The sequence below is a fragment of the Arachis duranensis genome, chromosome 6, assembly GCF_000817695.3.
Source record: "Arachis duranensis cultivar V14167 chromosome 6, aradu.V14167.gnm2.J7QH, whole genome shotgun sequence".
NCBI classification, from domain to species: Eukaryota; Viridiplantae; Streptophyta; class Magnoliopsida; order Fabales; family Fabaceae; genus Arachis; species Arachis duranensis.
Window position 1 is genome coordinate 77,402,776 of NC_029777.3, and position 18,776 is coordinate 77,421,551.

The 18,776-nt window shown below is 33.5% G+C and overlaps 1 protein-coding gene across 2 annotated transcripts; it reads right to left on the bottom strand.

Annotated features, from left to right (window-relative positions):
* Positions 1-9,864: 9,864 nt before the first annotated feature.
* On the bottom strand, positions 9,865-18,410 carry LOC107494145 (4-alpha-glucanotransferase DPE2). Of its 2 annotated transcripts, none has more exons than XM_016115173.3 (23): positions 17,992-18,410; positions 17,262-17,643; positions 16,350-16,470; positions 16,184-16,242; positions 15,931-16,058; positions 15,687-15,813; positions 15,410-15,606; positions 14,952-15,030; positions 14,806-14,844; positions 14,027-14,146; positions 13,762-13,863; positions 13,572-13,655; positions 13,244-13,486; positions 13,019-13,144; positions 12,850-12,924; positions 12,637-12,708; positions 12,015-12,134; positions 11,509-11,606; positions 11,215-11,374; positions 11,016-11,114; positions 10,451-10,648; positions 10,296-10,389; positions 9,865-10,201 (listed from the first exon to the last, which is right to left on the bottom strand). In XM_016115173.3, exons 2-23 carry the CDS (start codon positions 17,604-17,606, stop codon positions 10,008-10,010), a joined length of 2,880 nt encoding a protein of 959 aa, XP_015970659.1. In that variant the 5' UTR covers positions 17,607-17,643; positions 17,992-18,410; the 3' UTR covers positions 9,865-10,007. The 2 variants fall into 2 exon arrangements, with proteins under 2 accessions (XP_015970659.1, XP_015970660.1); XM_016115174.3 differs by having other exon boundaries at positions 17,262-17,676.
* Positions 18,411-18,776: the final 366 nt, after the last annotated feature.

Sequence of the window (18,776 nt, forward strand, 5' to 3'; positions counted from 1 at the left end):
AATTTTTAAACTCTATTTAAAAAATTATCTAAATATATAAATATAATTTAATAATTATATAAATCATTTTATACTATAATACATTAAAATTAAACTCTTAACTACATATTAAAAATAATATTGACAGACACTAAATTTAAATTCATCATATATGTTTAGACTTTTTATATCTCAAACAACCTTTGTATTTATGCATTTTTTTTATATTTTACATATATAGTCTCAATCTCAGATATTAGTCTAGTATTTATATTTTGTTAGTGTTGATGATGCCAAAATGAGCTGCCGAATTTGCCCCCAAAAAAGACCTAACTATAATATTTTCAAATATAAAGTAGTAAGTTTACATTGTCAATATTTCCAAAATCATAAAAAGGAACAAAATTTAGATAATTTCGACAATAAAATTAAAGGCACTAAAAAATTTGTCTTGTATTATACTCTTTCCTCATTTGCAAATTTACTTTAATATCATAGAGAGGGCAACTCTCCCTCCAAAAAACATAAGAGGCGAAAAAAACAAGATTTATGATAAACCTGAGAGAACAATTGTATATCCTTAAAATCTATTACGATATATAGAAATGTTTGATAAAAAAAATATAAAATTATCGAAATTTATTTTATATAAAATAATTAATAAATATTAAATAAGATAAATTTTGACTTTTTTTATTTAATTTTGGTAATATTATTGTATGATATATCTTATCTGTTTTTATTGTACAAGCAAGAGACGGAATAAATACACAACCAAATTTTTTAATAAATAATAAATATTTGGTAAAAACTCATACGCAGTTGTCTTTATGTGAAGTTGACATTTAAGAATCGTTAGATAATTTGATAAATTTGAGATAATTATCATCTAACAATTCTCAATTATCAATTTCAGATAAAAACCACTGCTGGTAAATTTTTACTTAAATATTTACCTTAAAGGGGGTGAAAACCAAATGGCACTCATCGCTTAAACTTTGGATAGCAAATAATATCAGAAAAGCAGGCTAATTTCTGCGCATTTTTTTCTCGAATCCCTTATAACCTACACATTTTCCAACCACAATGTAAACAACAATGTTTAGATAAAAATGAACAAGTATATATATGTATATACATGTCCCACATTCATTAATAATCATCATATATTTTAATATGGAATGAAAATACGTACGTACAGAGAAAATCCAAGTACATGCATCTCTCGCTTTTCTGCACATGATTTGCTACAATTTTTTGAACCATAGATCATATAATATTCACACAATACACAATGCAATTTCAGAATATATTGTGCACACAACATTGTTTGAAATGAGCAATCATAAACACAATACACCATGTCATCATGCTATGAACAAAAATTGTAAGACAATCACTATTTACAACCATCTCGAAATATAGGAGGCCTCCATTATCGACTATGATCTTCAGAGATGAATCAATGACATATGCACGCATGGATAGCAATAAAGCAACAACGTTACGCACAAACATGCACATCCCCGCAAAAAGAAGAAGAAAACAAAATTCTTTTTTTTTAAAAAAATAATTAATCATCAATAAATCAATAAAATAAAGTAAAGATAAAATTCACTTTTTACATATTTCGAATTCAATGTTTCAATATTTTTGTATCAACAAACTACGAATTGATAGAACTTTTCATATTGAGATCATAAACAACGACGAGAAACCACCAAATTAAACCACCCAAGAAAAAAAAAAAAGAACACCAATAATCTTTAATTTTTCACATGATGGATGGGAACTTGTTCTACCAGGAATCAAACAAAACAAAAACACAAAAAGAAAAACATATATATAGCGAAGATGTTGAAATGATGATATGTATTATCATACCCTGAACACTTGTAAAGGTATTCAGGGAAATGAGAAGCAACGGGAGCGCGAGAGAAATCAAAGCGTCACACCGGAGTAATATCGAAATAAAACTCCACTACTTCTCACTTCCACTCCCACTCCCAAAACTAATTTAAATCTTCCCTCACCCCCTTTAAACACACAAATCCTTCACACACCCACCCCCCGTAACCACCCTTTTCCCTTTTCTTGTGACCTCTTTCTCCATCTATCTTTCTTTCCCTTTTCCACGTTACTATTTTTGGCACCACTCCAACACTTGGCATGCATGTTTCTGCATATAAAATTAGCATTCTTCAAAATCACCAAACTATAATATCAAAATCTTTTATTTTAGTATTGACTAACCTTCGTTAAACTGTAACCGTCTACTATATAATTTGGTTCGTGGCGATATCGCAATGTGACACCTGCCATGACCAAAAGAATAGGATGTGGTTAACTGTATCAAAATTAGCATTCTTCAAAATCACCTAACTATAATATCAATCTTTTATTAGTCTTTGCTCCTTAAAAAGTTTTCTAATGCCACACACTGTTTTTTATTTGTTTCTCCTGGAGTTTTGCTCTTGATTTGTTGCGTCGAAACCGCCATGGATTTGGTTTAATGTTTTTAGTTTCACATACACGTTGAATATTTACAAGATAAAATGTGTATCACACTATCAATCATGCTAAGTGTATAATAAAAATTAGTCATCAAATTTTTGTTAATAAAAATTAATATTAACATATAAAATATATATTAAAAATAAATTAAAATATATATTTATACATAAATATATAATAATTAATTTAGTAAGCAGTTACCATTTACTAGAATAATCAAATATATTATAGTAGAATAATAAAATCAGCAATAGATATATAATTAATTTTTTTATAATAGTATTGTTAGTCGAATAAAATAAAATAAATTATAAATTGAAGGTGGTACAATTGACGTCAAAGATTATATCCGATAAGTTTTGTTTGTCGAAATAAGGTTGTTGATAAGAGAAAGGTATATGGTTGATGAGGTTGTCGAAGCAAAGCAGCACAGCTAAAATAGTGTTAGGATCAATGGTCAAGACAATTGAAGACAGTTATAATATAATATATGTATCTGACGGAACGGTTACTTTTTAAGTTTTGTATATGAAATATGTGGTGAAATTTGATTGGTTGGAGAAGCTTATAAATATACAAGTTCTAGAAGAAACAATGGTTGGAATTCGTTTTCAGAAAATACTCACGCACACTCATATTCCATCAACTTTATGAGTTTTCCTCGAGTCTCTTTTCTATAGGATTCCTTCCATGTTTTTATTATGTCGAAGGCATTTTATTGCTTTCTTTAAATTTAAAGTCATTTACTCTGCTTTTTGTATTTTCAATACAAGCCATTTAATCTTTCTTTACATTTCAGGTTTTTTTTCCCTTTTGTATTTGTTCAAAAAATTGCATATTTGAAAATTGATACTTGCAAAGAGGATTATGTTTCGCTCCTAGATTATTAGATACAAATCAACCAAAATTTGCTAAAAATATGCATAACAAATTGGCACGCCCGACGGGACAGTTTAGTAAGTATGTCAAAAGATTTAATGATCTAGTTTATGCAACTTCAAAGTGACAGAATTATAAATATGGCTGATGAAATTTTGAATAGCAATGTTGGGTCATTTGCAACTGATAATGTCCCCATAGTAATTACACAAACTTTTGTAGAATTAACGTCACATACAGAAGGGAGTATCCAAAATCCAAGCAATGACTCTAGAAATAACGCGGCGGTTAGTGATCCTCTCGTCGGGAATAATGAGCGTTACCCATGTCCAAAAATTTCTCCAACATAATCGCAATTACCAAAAACTGCAGGTGGCCTTCTTTTGGCCTTTCTCTAGGTTATACCACACCTATATGAGTGGTTACGTGTCTCCAATTAGATTTGGTAGTGCACCATAAGCGTTAATAATTAACCACCTCTACATTATCCTGAGTTTTCTTGAGATTATCAGGTGAGATCGACGTCAAATAATCCTAGTTCAATGGCTGTATTTTGACAACATGTCGATGAGAGTCATCATTACTTGGTCAATTTGTTGACTCAATAGATGACTACTATCTTGAATCTAATGATGGCTGATCATGAAACAAAGTTTGAGCATTTGACTAGACAAATTGAGCGAATTACTCGAATTATGATTATGATCAAGGTGGACGTCAGAATTTAGGTGTGAATCTTGAGGATTTAGAGAATAACCCTAGAGATATGAATTGATAATGTGAACTTAGATGAGAATGTTCCTTATTGGTTTGACGCGATCAAAATGCAGATGATGTATTGGATAGGATTCGTGTTAATTAGTGAGGAGAACATTATCAAGTAATTAGGATTGTCAAAAATGTTCTTAATAGGTTGGTATTAATATGTGTTTTATGAATCAAATATATTTTGTCTTTACATTCCCTACTGTTGTGCAGATGGCATAAGTGCCAAGGGGTGTGAAGAACCCTAAAATAATAACAGAATTTGCAAGTCAAGTCAGAGAGTCTACACTACTGAGCATATCACCCGATATATCGTCGAGTTGGAAAATTTGGTAAATGATATGAGAAAGGACAACTTTACAAAGTCTAAAATTTCATATTCAAAATTGGTGAAAGGGAGACTCACTCCTAACCTAGTGAAAAAGAACTTATACATATAAATGAAATGGCATTCCGACTTGTCAAGTCGGGAAAAGAAGATTTTCTCCTCAGGATCAGCAACTACTATCTCATACTTATTTTCATCTTCCTGATTTCTACACATCCTATGTTGTCTACGAAAGGTTTCAGCATATTCATTATCAACTAGGGAGACAGCAGAAAGAAAAGTAATATCTACCAAATCTAAGTCAAACGAAACCTTAGACGACATGCTGAAAACTACGAATCGAGACATAAAACTATACTTACAATACAACAAAAGAAAAAACCATCACCACAAGTCGACAATCCAAGCAACACAACAGAAACATTCAAATAAAGTCACAAGAGGTTGTTCATCTTCAACAATGCAGACACCATTTGGCACCATTTGGATAGAATGGCACCATTTGGGGGGCACCACAAAGCAAACACCATTCAACATACAAATTTATAGCAAAGGAATAAACTTCTTCAAAAAAAGACAAAAAAAATGCAGAAGCACCAAATAATCACGAAATAATATCAACAAAAAAGCATTGTCACCTCCTCATAAACAGCAAAAACAATGGTACAAGAAGCACAACAAAACACAAGGATGCAGAAAACAAAGCGAAAAAGGGAAAGCCAACCCCTGGATGAATGCGAGAACAAGAAGCGCACGTAACAGCAAACACACCAACGTTCCAAAACTTCTTAAGAAAGTGCGAGTGAAGATTCGAAGCTGAATTTCAAGATGAAGAAATCTTAAAAGGGCTGCAACGAAGAAAGCAAAAAGCTTTGAGGAAGAGTGAAGTGAAAATGTTTCAGAAGAAGTCAAAAAAAAAGAACGAGGAAAGGGGGTGAGTATTTATAAAACCCAAGGGACAAAATGGTAAAATGATTCTCTCAATTATGACATACACAGTTACCAAAGTAACCATAAAGAAACGTGCCAATAATCACGAATAAATGCAACATTTCAGATTCAAGAAATCATGTCGAGTACCCGACCTAAACTCCTCAATAGGCGGTCTTCCCGATGTGATAAAACTAATGTCATAAAATGGTTAGCTCGATCTCTGATAAAAGCTCGGTGCCTCATGCAGGGGCACTATTCATATCCTGACCTAAAATATAGCTAGGCCCAAGACAAGTAAAGCCCAACTAGCATAAAAAGGCCTGAACGGCTCCCACTTGACAACGTAAAGGTCGGACTCGATGATGCTGTCATTTGTCCTACTTACCCGAATCAGTAACTAACTCTTATAATCTCTCCCTCTCATCCAAAAAGGAGATCTCAACAAACTCTCTAACAAAAGGGAGTAACGAACCCACCATCCAAGGTGGAACAACTTCAAAAGGTGGTTATTATTTCTACAGTTATAAATACTCTGACACTTATAAGTATAATTCAAATCAAATCTATCAAAAATCTGCCTAAAACTCTTACTAACTTAAACATCGGAGTCCCTTGCAGATATCATCCCCCACCTCCTCACAAGGAACTCGGACGGCAATACCTCGACACTAGTGGATGTCTCCCCAAAAGGGGTTTGTACCTCACGTTCAGGCTCAAAGCAACCCAATTTCAGATAACCTTCAGAACAATTATTATTAGAATTATCCAAAAAAATTAATTCTAATTTCCATTAACATAATAATATTTATTAAAATTGTCCCAAAAAAATAAATTTTCATTAACACACTAACTAATTTTATTATTATTAAAATTACCTAAAAATAATTTTAATTTCTAATAATATACTAAGTAATATAATTAACAAGGTTCTAAAAACCAGACCGGTTATCAAACCACTCTAGTCACTAGTTTATTGATACAATTGGTTCAACTATAATAACCGTTTTATAATAAGATAATAAATGAAATATAAATAAATACACTAAAACAAATTAAAGTCTAATATAAACTTTAAATTATTATTCCAATTTAAAATACTACATCAACCAAAATCTTAAATCTTGTCAAAGTATAAATTCAAAGGTTAAATAACCTTTCATTTTATCAATTAATAACAATATAATACTCATTATATTATTAAGACAGTCACAATTTATGCACAATTTTAACAAAATTGTTAGCACAAAAATTAATAAAGATTAATAAGAATAAACATAAGACTGATTATAATTAATAAGTAATAGTTTCACAATTTTAACATGGCCTAAAGTGATCTTGGTGGATGATTATGAACAAGCTCTGCTAAAAGAAACAAAACGAAGAACCAAAAAGAAAGGAAAACTTGAAATGCTAGAATACTGTGTAATTGCTATTTAGAAAATGAACATATTAACAATGCTATTGAATTTGCGCGCGTGCACACACATATCAAGACTCTACACATATATATTCAAGACTCATCCTAAGACTCTTTTTTAACAAAATTAATCTCAATTGATATACCAGATATATATTTCCTATAAATAATCATAATAGAACTTAATTTCACTAAGTGATTTCACTATCTTTTGTATCCTTTACCAAAATAACAAATTAACCAATTTAGTCAATACACAGCTCCAAACATAGTAAGTAATCTGCTTTATACACTCCTTAAAAGTGTTCCTAAATCATTTGCAATAACAGTGAACTATGCTTCATAAACAACTCAAATTGTTGAAATCAGATACATGAAGGACACTAGTTAGAATTTACAGAAGCATACCAATTTCAAGAAATGCATAATTGGCAAAATTTATCAAGCATGGCAAAGCTAAGTTCTCAGAAAAAAATTTAATTGAACAATGAAACACGGCATAACAGAACACAAAATACACAGCACAACAGTGAAGAAGACACAAAACAGTATAATACATCACAACAGCAGTGAGTAGAGCTAATCAATAATCAATTAAACATTCAATAGTCAATCAATCGTTCAATAATCAATATAATTTATAAACGAAAAATAAAAACAAAAAAAAAAGAATAAGCATTAGCAGTGAGCAGAGAAGCCATTGCCTTCTTCGATTGAGCTGGGCAGAGTATGAGGAAAAGTGGTTGAGCGCGACGGAAGACGGTGACTAGGCGACAAGCACGACGACGGATGGCGGTAGAAGCACGGCTGAGCAAAGGTAAACCAGACGACGAACGTGAAAAACGAGGAAGAAGCTGCGATTGGTGAATGAGGAGAGGAGTTGGAGACTTGGAACACAACGACGATGACCAGACGAGGACGAAAGCTCCCGAGCACGACGAACGGCGGTGAAAGTTACTATAAGCTAGGGGTTTTTTTGGGGGAAGATAGCTTCATTTGAGAGAGTGGGAGTTGAGAGGAGTTGGAGTGAACAGAGGTTGGAGAGCTCAAGAACGACGATGGCGCGATGAACGGCTGCAGTGTCTCCCTCCTTGACACAGCAGTAGAGGTTACTGCTAGGATTTTGGTTTTTGTTTGAGAGAAAGTTTGGGAGGAGAAGGAGACTGAACGCTAAAGGCTTTCCCCTTTTTGTTTTTATACAAAACGCAAAACGGCACTGTTTTAGAAAAATCAGCCGGGTCTCGATTCAGTTCGACTGTTCGGTTCAACAATTTTCAGATAGTTTTATAGTTAGCAATTTTATAAGTTGAACCAAACTGTAAAGATGTCCGATTAACAGTTGAACCAATCGGACTGACCAGTCCAATCCAATTTTCAAAACCATGATAATTAATAAAACTACCCAAACAAAATAACAAAAACATTATAACACATTACACACTATAACACTTTCGTTTAAATAGTATAAACATTATTAAGAAATGACATTAGTACTACTTGTTCAAAAAAAAAAAAGACATTAGTACTAAAATTATTGTAACTAAATAATAAAAATATAAAATAAAATTTAGACAACACACAAAAGTAATACAAGAGACAAAAGAGAGGAGCCGATGATTTAAGCAATGTTAAGCAACGTTTTCCGCTTCACCATTGTTGCACGTGCGATACGCGATCTGTGTCAACAAATCAAAGGAGTTAAACTCCATTTTGATCTTTGAGATTGGTGAGTTACATTGATTTAGTCATTGACTTCTCAATTGTTACAATCTGATCCTCAGATTTAAAAAATTACACCAATGTAATTCTTGATGTATTTTCTGTCACTCGAGCTTAATGCCGTTAGTGACGTGGCTCAAGCCTTGCACCGTTTAAGCAATGTTAAGCAACGTTCTCTGCTTCACCATTGCTGCACGTGCGATACGCGGTCTGTACCAACAAATCAAAGGAGTTAAACTCCACTTTAGTCTTTGAGATTGGTGAGTTACACTTATTTAGTCATTGACTTCTCAATTGTTACAATATGATCCTTAGATTTAAAAAAGTACATTAATATAGTCCTTCATGTATTTTCTGTCACTAGAGCTCAACGCCATTAGTGACGTGGCTCGAGCCTTGCCACGTTAGGCACGTTAAAATGACGTCGTATGCGTTTTGACGCTAAAGAATGTATTAAATGACGTCGTTTGATAATTTGAACAATACTAAAATGTTATACCCCTACTATTTGATCACTTCATCGTTTAATGTCTTATTTAGTATCAAAATACATACGATGTTATTTTAATATATCTAACATGATAAAATTTGAGCTATATTATTTATGTCGTTGTGCTCTATTGACAAAAACTACACAAAAAATTATATTAATGATTTTTTTAAAATTTAAAAGATCAAATTATATTAACTGAAAAATTATGTACTAAATTAGTGTAACTGGCAATAATAAAAATCAAAGTGAGACTTTAACTTCAAATCAGTCGGTGTAATTTATGCACCCAATTGGACTGTCGGATTTCTTTTCCTTCAAAGCGAACGGTCCAATTATATCTAAGCTGACACTATACCGTTCTCAATCCCCTATATAGTTCATATACGTGCTAATCACAGGTGATATCCATCCCATATTATAATTAATTTCCGACAAAATACAATGTACACAATTATTTTATAAAAAGGTATAGGTAGACGATAAAAGTATAAAATAATATAAATAATAAATATATTAAATATTTAATTTACGCATAACTCGAGAAGGGTGCTTGGTTGTTTGGATTTTTTTTTCTTTTATTTCATCGCACTTATTTTCTTACATTTGAAGGATGAATTAAATTTTTGGAAAAATTGTGTGTATTTTCGCTAGAAGATGCAGAAATGTTTCAATCCCAATTAGGTTAGATTATTTTGGGAAGATTATTTGGGCAAAAATTATTTGCAGAAAATGAAAAATTCTTGAAAAGATTTTTATGATAGATACAATTAATGAGCACATATATGTTTTAGAGTTTAGACATTCTTTTTCTATTTTCTTTACAAAGAAAACATACCATTAGAAAACTGGAAACAACGGAACCACACCAACATGTGGATGGATCCTTATGCTTTCTTTATTGATGCAGTTTATGTAACATTATGAATTTAAATTGAGACGTGGAATAGATAAACATGAGCACCCTTTGGTGGAACTCTATTCTATTTGGAAGGAAGACTGATCTTTTCCATGGAACTGGCAAGCCGCTCCTTGTCGGAGTTGGATCCTGATGCTGATGATGACGATACTTCAGTTTCATCCGGGGGGAAAGATCTTCCGCCCCAACGAACAAGATCTTTGATGATGGTTTTGAGCTCAGTATCCTTGTTCAAAGATTCCAGCGTGGCATGTACACCTGACAACAGTTTCCAAGCAGAATAAGATCATAATATTCCAGAAAATGAGTTTGATAATAACATATTAGAATTAAGAGAAAGCTCAAGACATACGGTATCTCCAATAATGCTTCGGATTTGTGGGGTCATTGATTGTCTCCTCTGTCGCGGGGCGTGTAGTATATTCTTCTTTTAATGCTAGCAAGTCCTGCAGACCGGATTGCACGCGGTTGTGAAGTAAACATGAGTTTTACAATCTGTTACAATACCTGGAGAGGGAAAATTGCCAACATTGATGGGGCTTCAACATGTTGCCTTATAACAAAATGTGCAACTTCTGGAGTGCATCGATCGGGTGGTAACTCGTCAGACTCCACCACATTCTTGAAATAGCGCAGTCTTCTATCTTCATCTTCTTCCCACCAGGCACGCAAGGTGGAGCAGTCGTGACAAGACGGGGCGCATACCTGCACATTTCCATAACTCAGAATCAAATGAACTTTTTGCTCCGGTTTCAAAAACTATACCAGTTCTTCAAAACACTCGACTCATAAGCATAATACAACAACGAATCCGTATGACCGGCGTTCTGAATCACAAAACTAATAAACCTCCCAAAGGCCAACACATTTAATGCTCTGATATTCAAAGCTCAGCATGTTTGAATATAAGGTTTAAATAAAACACAAAACAGATAACATGAGTTTAAAGGCTTCTAAACAAATACACAACCATGAAGATGTGAAAACAGCAACATCAAAATCTTTCCAATATGAAAATTCAACCGGCAAGGCCAACAAAAATCAAGAATGATCAGTATTGCAGAAAGATTACTGTCATGTAGCTGTACTGGGAAGGAATACCAAACTCCAGACCAGGTTCATTGGGCATGCGTTGAATCCGCAACCCAACCAATCCCAGTTCTTGCATAACCTACAACAACAAATTTTGATACAATCTCTTTAATATCTTTAGCTTAAGTTAGAACATATATATACAAGAGAGAGAGTATGAAAAAGCATAATAGACATACAGGATGGACACAAGAAGGAATAAGACCCAAATCTTCTCCACATGCCAGCATGTCTGATGAGTTCAGAAGGACGGGTAGGGTCTTCAACGCATTTTCCCTCCAAAGATTCTCTTGACGATGGAAATAGTAGTCGTAGTATAATCTTTTGAGAACATTCTTGCTGTATTACATATCAAGCAGTAGGAGCCTTTGTGAGATGATATCAAGACGAAGTCGAATTGCAAACGGAATTTTTGTACTAGATACTGAATAACAGTTCTATAACTCTATTTCAGTGTCAAATAACTGAGGTACCTTTTATCATCCAGATCCTTGAAGCTTGAAGTATCCTCAAGGTTGAAACGAGGATAAAATTTTCTTGGATCCTCTGGATCTTGGATAAGAACTATATTCTGCAAGCCAAAAGCCAGGTCAGAAAGGACTTTAAGGAGTGACCAAGATGAAACAGATCATAAAACAGAAAAAGATTCAAAATGTATTAACAAAAAAATCCATGTTAAAAGTTGAATACTTAGACTCTGATATGTGACTGTCTGGAATGTAAAACTTTTCAAAATAGGTAAAACGGAGTGCCACGTCATTCTAGTAAATCGTAAGGTTTTCACTTGCAGTGGAATTTGAAGAGGTTCTTAAAATAACTAAACCATATATGTTCCCCAATTGTTAAAGTGCCTTTTCATGGTCAAGTTTAATCAAAATTATATTAATATTGATTAGTGCATCATTTAAATGTAAATATCGAAAAGTGAAAGAGAGAGACGAATTACAAAAAGGAAGCAAATCTGTTATGCCGTTGCTACCTGTAAAAGATCAAAGAGGGTGCGCCGCAGTTTGTCTTCACTCTCTAACAAGAGAGAACTTTCAGCACAACTTTTTAGCTTGGAAACAACTTTTTTCTCTGTGTTGCAATCCTCCTTGAACTAAAATCATTTACAAATAGTAAACACTTTTTGGGCAAGACACTTCAACATTCTGATATAAAAAATTGGTCACAACAGAATTGACAAAGAATTTAATCCTCAAAAGGACGCTTTTCATATTTCTAAACAACACATGATAAAATATCTAAATCTCTCAAATTGATGCCATCAAATCCTTCGAGTTAAATTGACTCAATTCCCTCTTGCCCCATTGACAAATAACCAATTCAATGCCCACAGCTGCACTTGCTTTCATATGACCAAGTATTTATAAAGGCTAACTTGGCCATATTTTTAAGCAATATTATGTGAAACTTATTTTAATCATATCATTAACGTAGGATTAACAATATCAAATCTGAGTATCTTTATGTGATCTAAACTCTTGTTGGCCCTATTCTCATAGGCACGTGCAATTTCTATATAATTACTTTCCTAACAAATTAATCTTTAAGGAGAGATGGTCATACACAAAGGAATCTATACAGAAAATTATGATCACCTCATAGCAGTTCTTCTCATATTCATTCAGAAAAGTTGTTGCAACAAAGGCCCAAGCAGCTCCAAATTTTTGCTGAGTAAGAAAATGAAAATATTATAGCACAACTTGCCACAAGAAGCAAATTTACTAGACCTACAACGAAAAACAAACAGATACCCGGAAGGTGAATTATTTGAACATAACGAAAATTAGCGTACAAGGTAGCCTACTAACCTGCAAGAGTCCCTGCCTAATGTAAGGACGACTCAGGCGATTAAAGTCCCATATGCCCTCCCTTTCGAGTTCCTCCTAAAATATATATAATAAAGATGATAAGTTTGACTACACTGAACGAAAATCGTTCAAAGTTAGAGCACTTCAGCAAGTGTTGACCACAGTATACCTGACTTAGAGGAATAGATGGTCGGAATTTTCCAACTAAACCAGTGGCAGCATGATCCGGAAGCTCCCAGATTCGAAAGAATCCCAATATGTGGTCAATCCTATAAGCTGTAAAATATTTTGCCATCTGTCAAAGATATAAGCAACATTAATCTTCAACCTCAACACTTAAGTTGCAGAGATTATTCTCATGTTAACCATAGGAACAAGAACTCAAATGTAAAACCTGTGTCAAGCGAGCTCGCCACCAGCCATAGTTGTCTTTTGACATTTCTTCCCAATTATAAGTTGGAAAGCCCCAATTCTGGCCGTTCTTATCAAAATAATCTGGAGGTGCTCCCGTGGAAGTATTCATTCGGAACAGATTTGGATAAACCCAAGTATCAACACTGTTCCTATCAACTCCAATAGGAAGATCTCCCTTTAGAACCACTCTCTTCTTTCTCGCATATTCTGCAGCTTCGGATAACTGTTGGAATGAGTTAGATTCTTTTTGCCAAGTGTTTTGACAGCTATGAAGAAAAACTTGAATGATAGGGCTCGATTGAACATACTTGTAAGTGTAGATGGTATTGAATATAGTATTGGAAGCAAATTATCTCATAATGCAAGCTTTCCTTTGATACAAGTTTCTCAAGCTACAAAAATATGATACCAGAATAAATTCTCATCAAGATTATGATTATGTTAGTCTTAAGGTGGGAATTTAAATCATAAAAAAAAAAAGAAAAGAAGATAATGTACCTTATCTTCTGAATAATGAGCAAAACAACCCCATTGAGTGCGATCTGATGTCTCGAAAAAGTCCCGCAGGAAACAGAAGGCAGCATAGGGTTTCAACCAACCCTATTACCATGAACAACAGAACATAAAATAAATAAATAAATATTGACCATGGGAATTTCACTGTGAAGGAGGAAAAATAATTGGTAGAAGAAACAAAAAGATAAGACAGATCAAAGCTCTTTTTGCAAACATATAAAGCAGTAGCATTATGCAGCGGTAAGACCTCGTTCTCTGCAAAAAACTCCTTAAAGGAACTCGAGTTAAGTATCGCATCTTTCTCTAGGTCGAAAATTTTCTTGGCAATTGAGAGTTTAGCAGCCATTGTCGCCTCATAATCAACATCCTGCACAGACACATAAGGCTTAATCAACTGCAATAAAACTGTCATCCAACAATATGGTTGCAAAAATAAAAAATTGTAAATGAAAGCACTAACATAATTAAAGAAAACATATCAATAATAATGCATGTGTCAATTACAAAAGTGTTCATATTACGTTTAAGGTAACAGTAAAAGATGAAAATCCATAACTGTTTCTACTTTTCTACTCTAAAAGGTTCCTCCATTAGTTTCTCTTAATTCAAGCCAGGGATTGAATCTAATAAGTATTTTTTGGTCAATTAATTGTGAAAATTGAATTTTCAAAAATTGAAACATACATCCATAGGTGAAACATTGTTTCTGTCTTAAAAGAAAGGAAAAGAGATCGAAGTAAGATTGAATACTGAGAATAGTTTAGCTTTTACGACTTTGGCAACATCATCACTTATAAAACCCAAAAAGAATATTTAAAAAAAAAAAAAACAGAAAAACAGCAACTACAAGCCAATTTGGAATTTTGGATGCACCCAGAACATGAAGTTGTATATAAAACAACAACAATTTAAAAGAAGGACACAAGGTGGGGAGATGAATTGTTTTTCCTGTGATGGTAAACTATTCCAATGGCTGTGTCAGGAGCAAGATAAATTTAAATAATTAAAGATATTATATAGCATTACCTTCAAATCCAACTGTTGTTTTGCCTTCTCAATCTCTTCCTGTTTAACCGAAAAACAAAGCATTTATATTATCAGCATTTTTAAGTTGTTATCAGTTATCACTAGTTCACTACTATTCAATAGAGAACGAAATTCCAAAAAATAACCTTGATCTCCTTAGGTATGTTCTTAGAAAGTGCCTGAACTCGCAGGTACAATGGATGCAATGCAAATACTGATAGTGAACTGAAAAACAAGCACATTGTGAGATCACAACATTTAATCACAAAAATAAATATTTCATCCATCTTAGATGTGATAAAATTAATTTCAAAGACATTTCAATATGATGCATGTGGTTTGTACATTATATAAATTTAAAATCAAACAGAACATATAAATTGAGAAGTCAAGCAGATGCCACTTCAAAGTTGTATGGAGATCAAAGACGGCAGTTTGAAATTTTTCATTCCCTACATTAAGCTTCCATTTTTCTTTTTGCCAAATTTCCAGCATAAAGCAAAGTAAACAATCCATGCTTTTATAATACAGATACATGGTTATATACAAGGTATCCATCCATGTTCAACCTCTACTATGATTCGAACATAATGGTATGTCATACCTGTATGGATAAGAATCCCACCACATCCTGTGAACTGATGTGTCATTGATAGGTAAAAGTTGAACTAAATGAAATCCGGATGCTACAGCCCAGTCTACTAGTAATTTAAGATCAAGAAACTCTCCAACTCCGAGATCACATTCCGACCTAACAGAAAACATAGGGATCGCCACACCAGCACCACGCCAAGGTGTTTCCTGGTGACAGGAAAAAAAAATATATAAAATGAATAGAAAGAAACATAAGAGAACAACAAATTAAACTATTGCCAACTTACTCGCATCATGCTATCTGAAAGACATATATATTTTGCCTCACTCCTTGAGGAGCTAATGGAGACTTCACGATTCGGGCCATTCTCTATAGAAACATTGCCAGCCCCACCATATTTGCAATATCTATACGTGGAATTTAGCTAAGGAAGAATGTAAGGTAGGATGAGAATAATAGTAGCAATTTGTGGAAATAATAATGCAAGATTTTAATTGTATAATAAATAATGAAATGTTCAAAATGGATATCTTATTGGAAAATCACTCCTTTTCATCAGACATTCAGCTTGCCACATGGATTTGCCACAATATCTGAGTTTTAATCCATTTTCAGGCTTCCACTTCCCTAACTTTTCATGGCTTCCAATCACACATATCTGCAAAATTTCAAGAGAGGTCACTAATTCATCAGAAGTGCCGATTATGAGCAGAACCAAAAGATTATGAATTAAGAGTCCATGCAGATAAGAACATTAGCCATTTAGGAATAAAAAGATCTCACTGATGTGTCTTTCTCAATGCTTGGGCAGTTTATCCTGAACAGAATGACTATGGATTCCGCTGGTCATCAAACGTCAAAATTTATGAGTTATCAGCAGAATAATAGCGCACACTTTACACACACAAAAAACCTAAGCTCAAAAAGGATGGACTGAGAAAAAAGCTACCTTCCAGCTCAAATTTACTATTGTTGGCTTCTATGGCAGCTGCCTCTTTGCTCGGATCCCAGCTTTGCCGGAAAATAACATCTCTAAAAGCACTTCGGAAAGGGATACCATCTGAGCCTGTCTGTAATTAATAAAAATACAAGAAAAAGACCTTAACTAGACATATATATAAAAGAAGGCTTTTATCTTAACTAAATCTATTAAATTATACCAGGGAAGAGATTTAAGTTCAACTTCTAGAAGTAATTTTTTTAATAAACAGTTTCAAGGAGTAGCTTCCGCATGGAGAACAAAAAACCAAAAAAAAAAAAAGCTGAAGTCTACACCATTTAAAGTATTGCTGTGAAACTGAGCAAAATGACAGAGACAAAAAAGACCATGAATCTGCGAAGCAACATCACAGACCATATATTTGTTGTATAAAAGCATTAGAATGTGTTATATTATATACACAGTACAAAGAACACAAAAAAAAGTGTAACTAATTTATCCTTGTGACAGAAAAACCATATAATTTTCTGCAAATTGACAGCTTAAAAAGTAATATGTGCTAAATATCTTTTGATACAACCACCTCAACACAAAGTGTCACTAGCACAAGATTGCGGATTAGGTACTAGCACCTACAATTCGCTCATCCCAAGTGACTGAGAAATATCAACTTAAATCACAGAATCTGCACAATATGCTGAATAAGGCTTAAGCACCATATTTTTAGTATGGGTATATTCTTTCAGTATTTCAATTGTCAAATAAAGTATAATACCGAAAAGGTCTACTAGATGGCTCTACATTCTTCTTTTTTTATTAGGGAATTTTATTAGAATAGTAACACTCTAGATTTGAACTCACAAAACCAACAAAAAGCAACTTTACAACGAATTCCTTAGAATGGAAAGATACGGGTAGCACCTGCCAAAGATCACGGAACTCGATCTCCTGCCCACTCTGTATGCCTTCAGGGAGCACCAATTCACGCCTCTTCCCCATCTCAGACCGCAGAACATTTCTATTATCATCAACCACATAATATTGGTATTGGCATTGGAACCCTTTTGGCACTGTGATGCTGCCACTCCAGATGAGCTCAGCCCCTTGATGAATGGGGGTGAGCAGCACACCCTTCTTCACATTCCACGAACCGAGCACCGACACAGAACCACACACCAGCAAACTCTGACCCCAATGGGTGAAATATGGTAACTGGAAGGTAATCTTCACTGATTTGCTTCCAGAAAGCAATCCAGTATTCACCATATCTTCTCAAATGTATTTAACAGAAAATATCCAAAATCTGGCCAAAAAAAGTGTGATTATCTGTATAGAACTGTAGATGAAAGGTCAGAGAAATATAAAATGCATGGAACCCTCAAAGTATAAGCAAAATTCAAATTCCTTTTTTTTAAAAAAAATAAAGTGCTTCAATTTCTGACTTCACATCTAAACTCTTCATACACATTCTTCCAGTTTGTCTAAGCAAACAAATAATGGATCTCGGATACTATATTAAACACCAAACACCCTTCGGCCAAAATTCAATAAAATTGAAGTATCACGGACAGAGAAACTCCGAATAACATGAAATGAGTTTATCAAAAATCTAATATTTACTCTGAAAATGAAATGGGTTGATGAAATTTACCAGATAAAAAGAGAGGGGCCTAATTCAATTCACCTTTTCTTCAACCACGGCAAGCCTTCTCAAGAGAACATGACAATAAATAAAATTAAAAAAGTAGAGTGAAAATGGAGTTTGTTTGATTCTGAGAGCAAATGTGGGGAAACGGAGAGATATTTTTTAATTTAAAAGTGTTTCAAGTGCAATTTGAGATGAATGAGACAGCCAACGGTTCAGAAATGCTGGCTCTGTGAGATTTGATATTTTATATGATTGGAGTAGTGTGTGTGTGAGATTTGTATGCGAGATATTTTTGTTAATTTTTTATGATACGATAACATTTTGGCTGAAATGGATGGAGTGAAGTCCAATCATTGTTGCTTTCACAATCTGCAGAGTTTTAGTTCCTCGTGAATTTTCTTTTCTGCAATGATCACAAGGATATTCAGAAAGATCGCATACTTTTTATTGGGGCGCTGATACTTGCAGCTGAAAATTAATGGTGATACTTGAATAAAAATTTTATAATTGTGTTAATCTGAAAAAAAATTTTTGATTTTTGGATGATGAATTATAGGGTTAAATTTTGGGCTCATTTTTTTTATATGGAACAAAATTTGGTATTGTTTAATGTAATGGACGCATGGACAAATTTTTTTCTACTACGATGTGAGGTGTAAAACGTAAGATACATTTTACTTTTGGCCTATTTTTGTTTTTTTTTTCCAAGAAAGGGAACAAATGTGAGCTGCGTTTTGTTTTCTATAGACTTTTCAAATTTTTTTATTTGTTTTAATCCAAACGCGGCC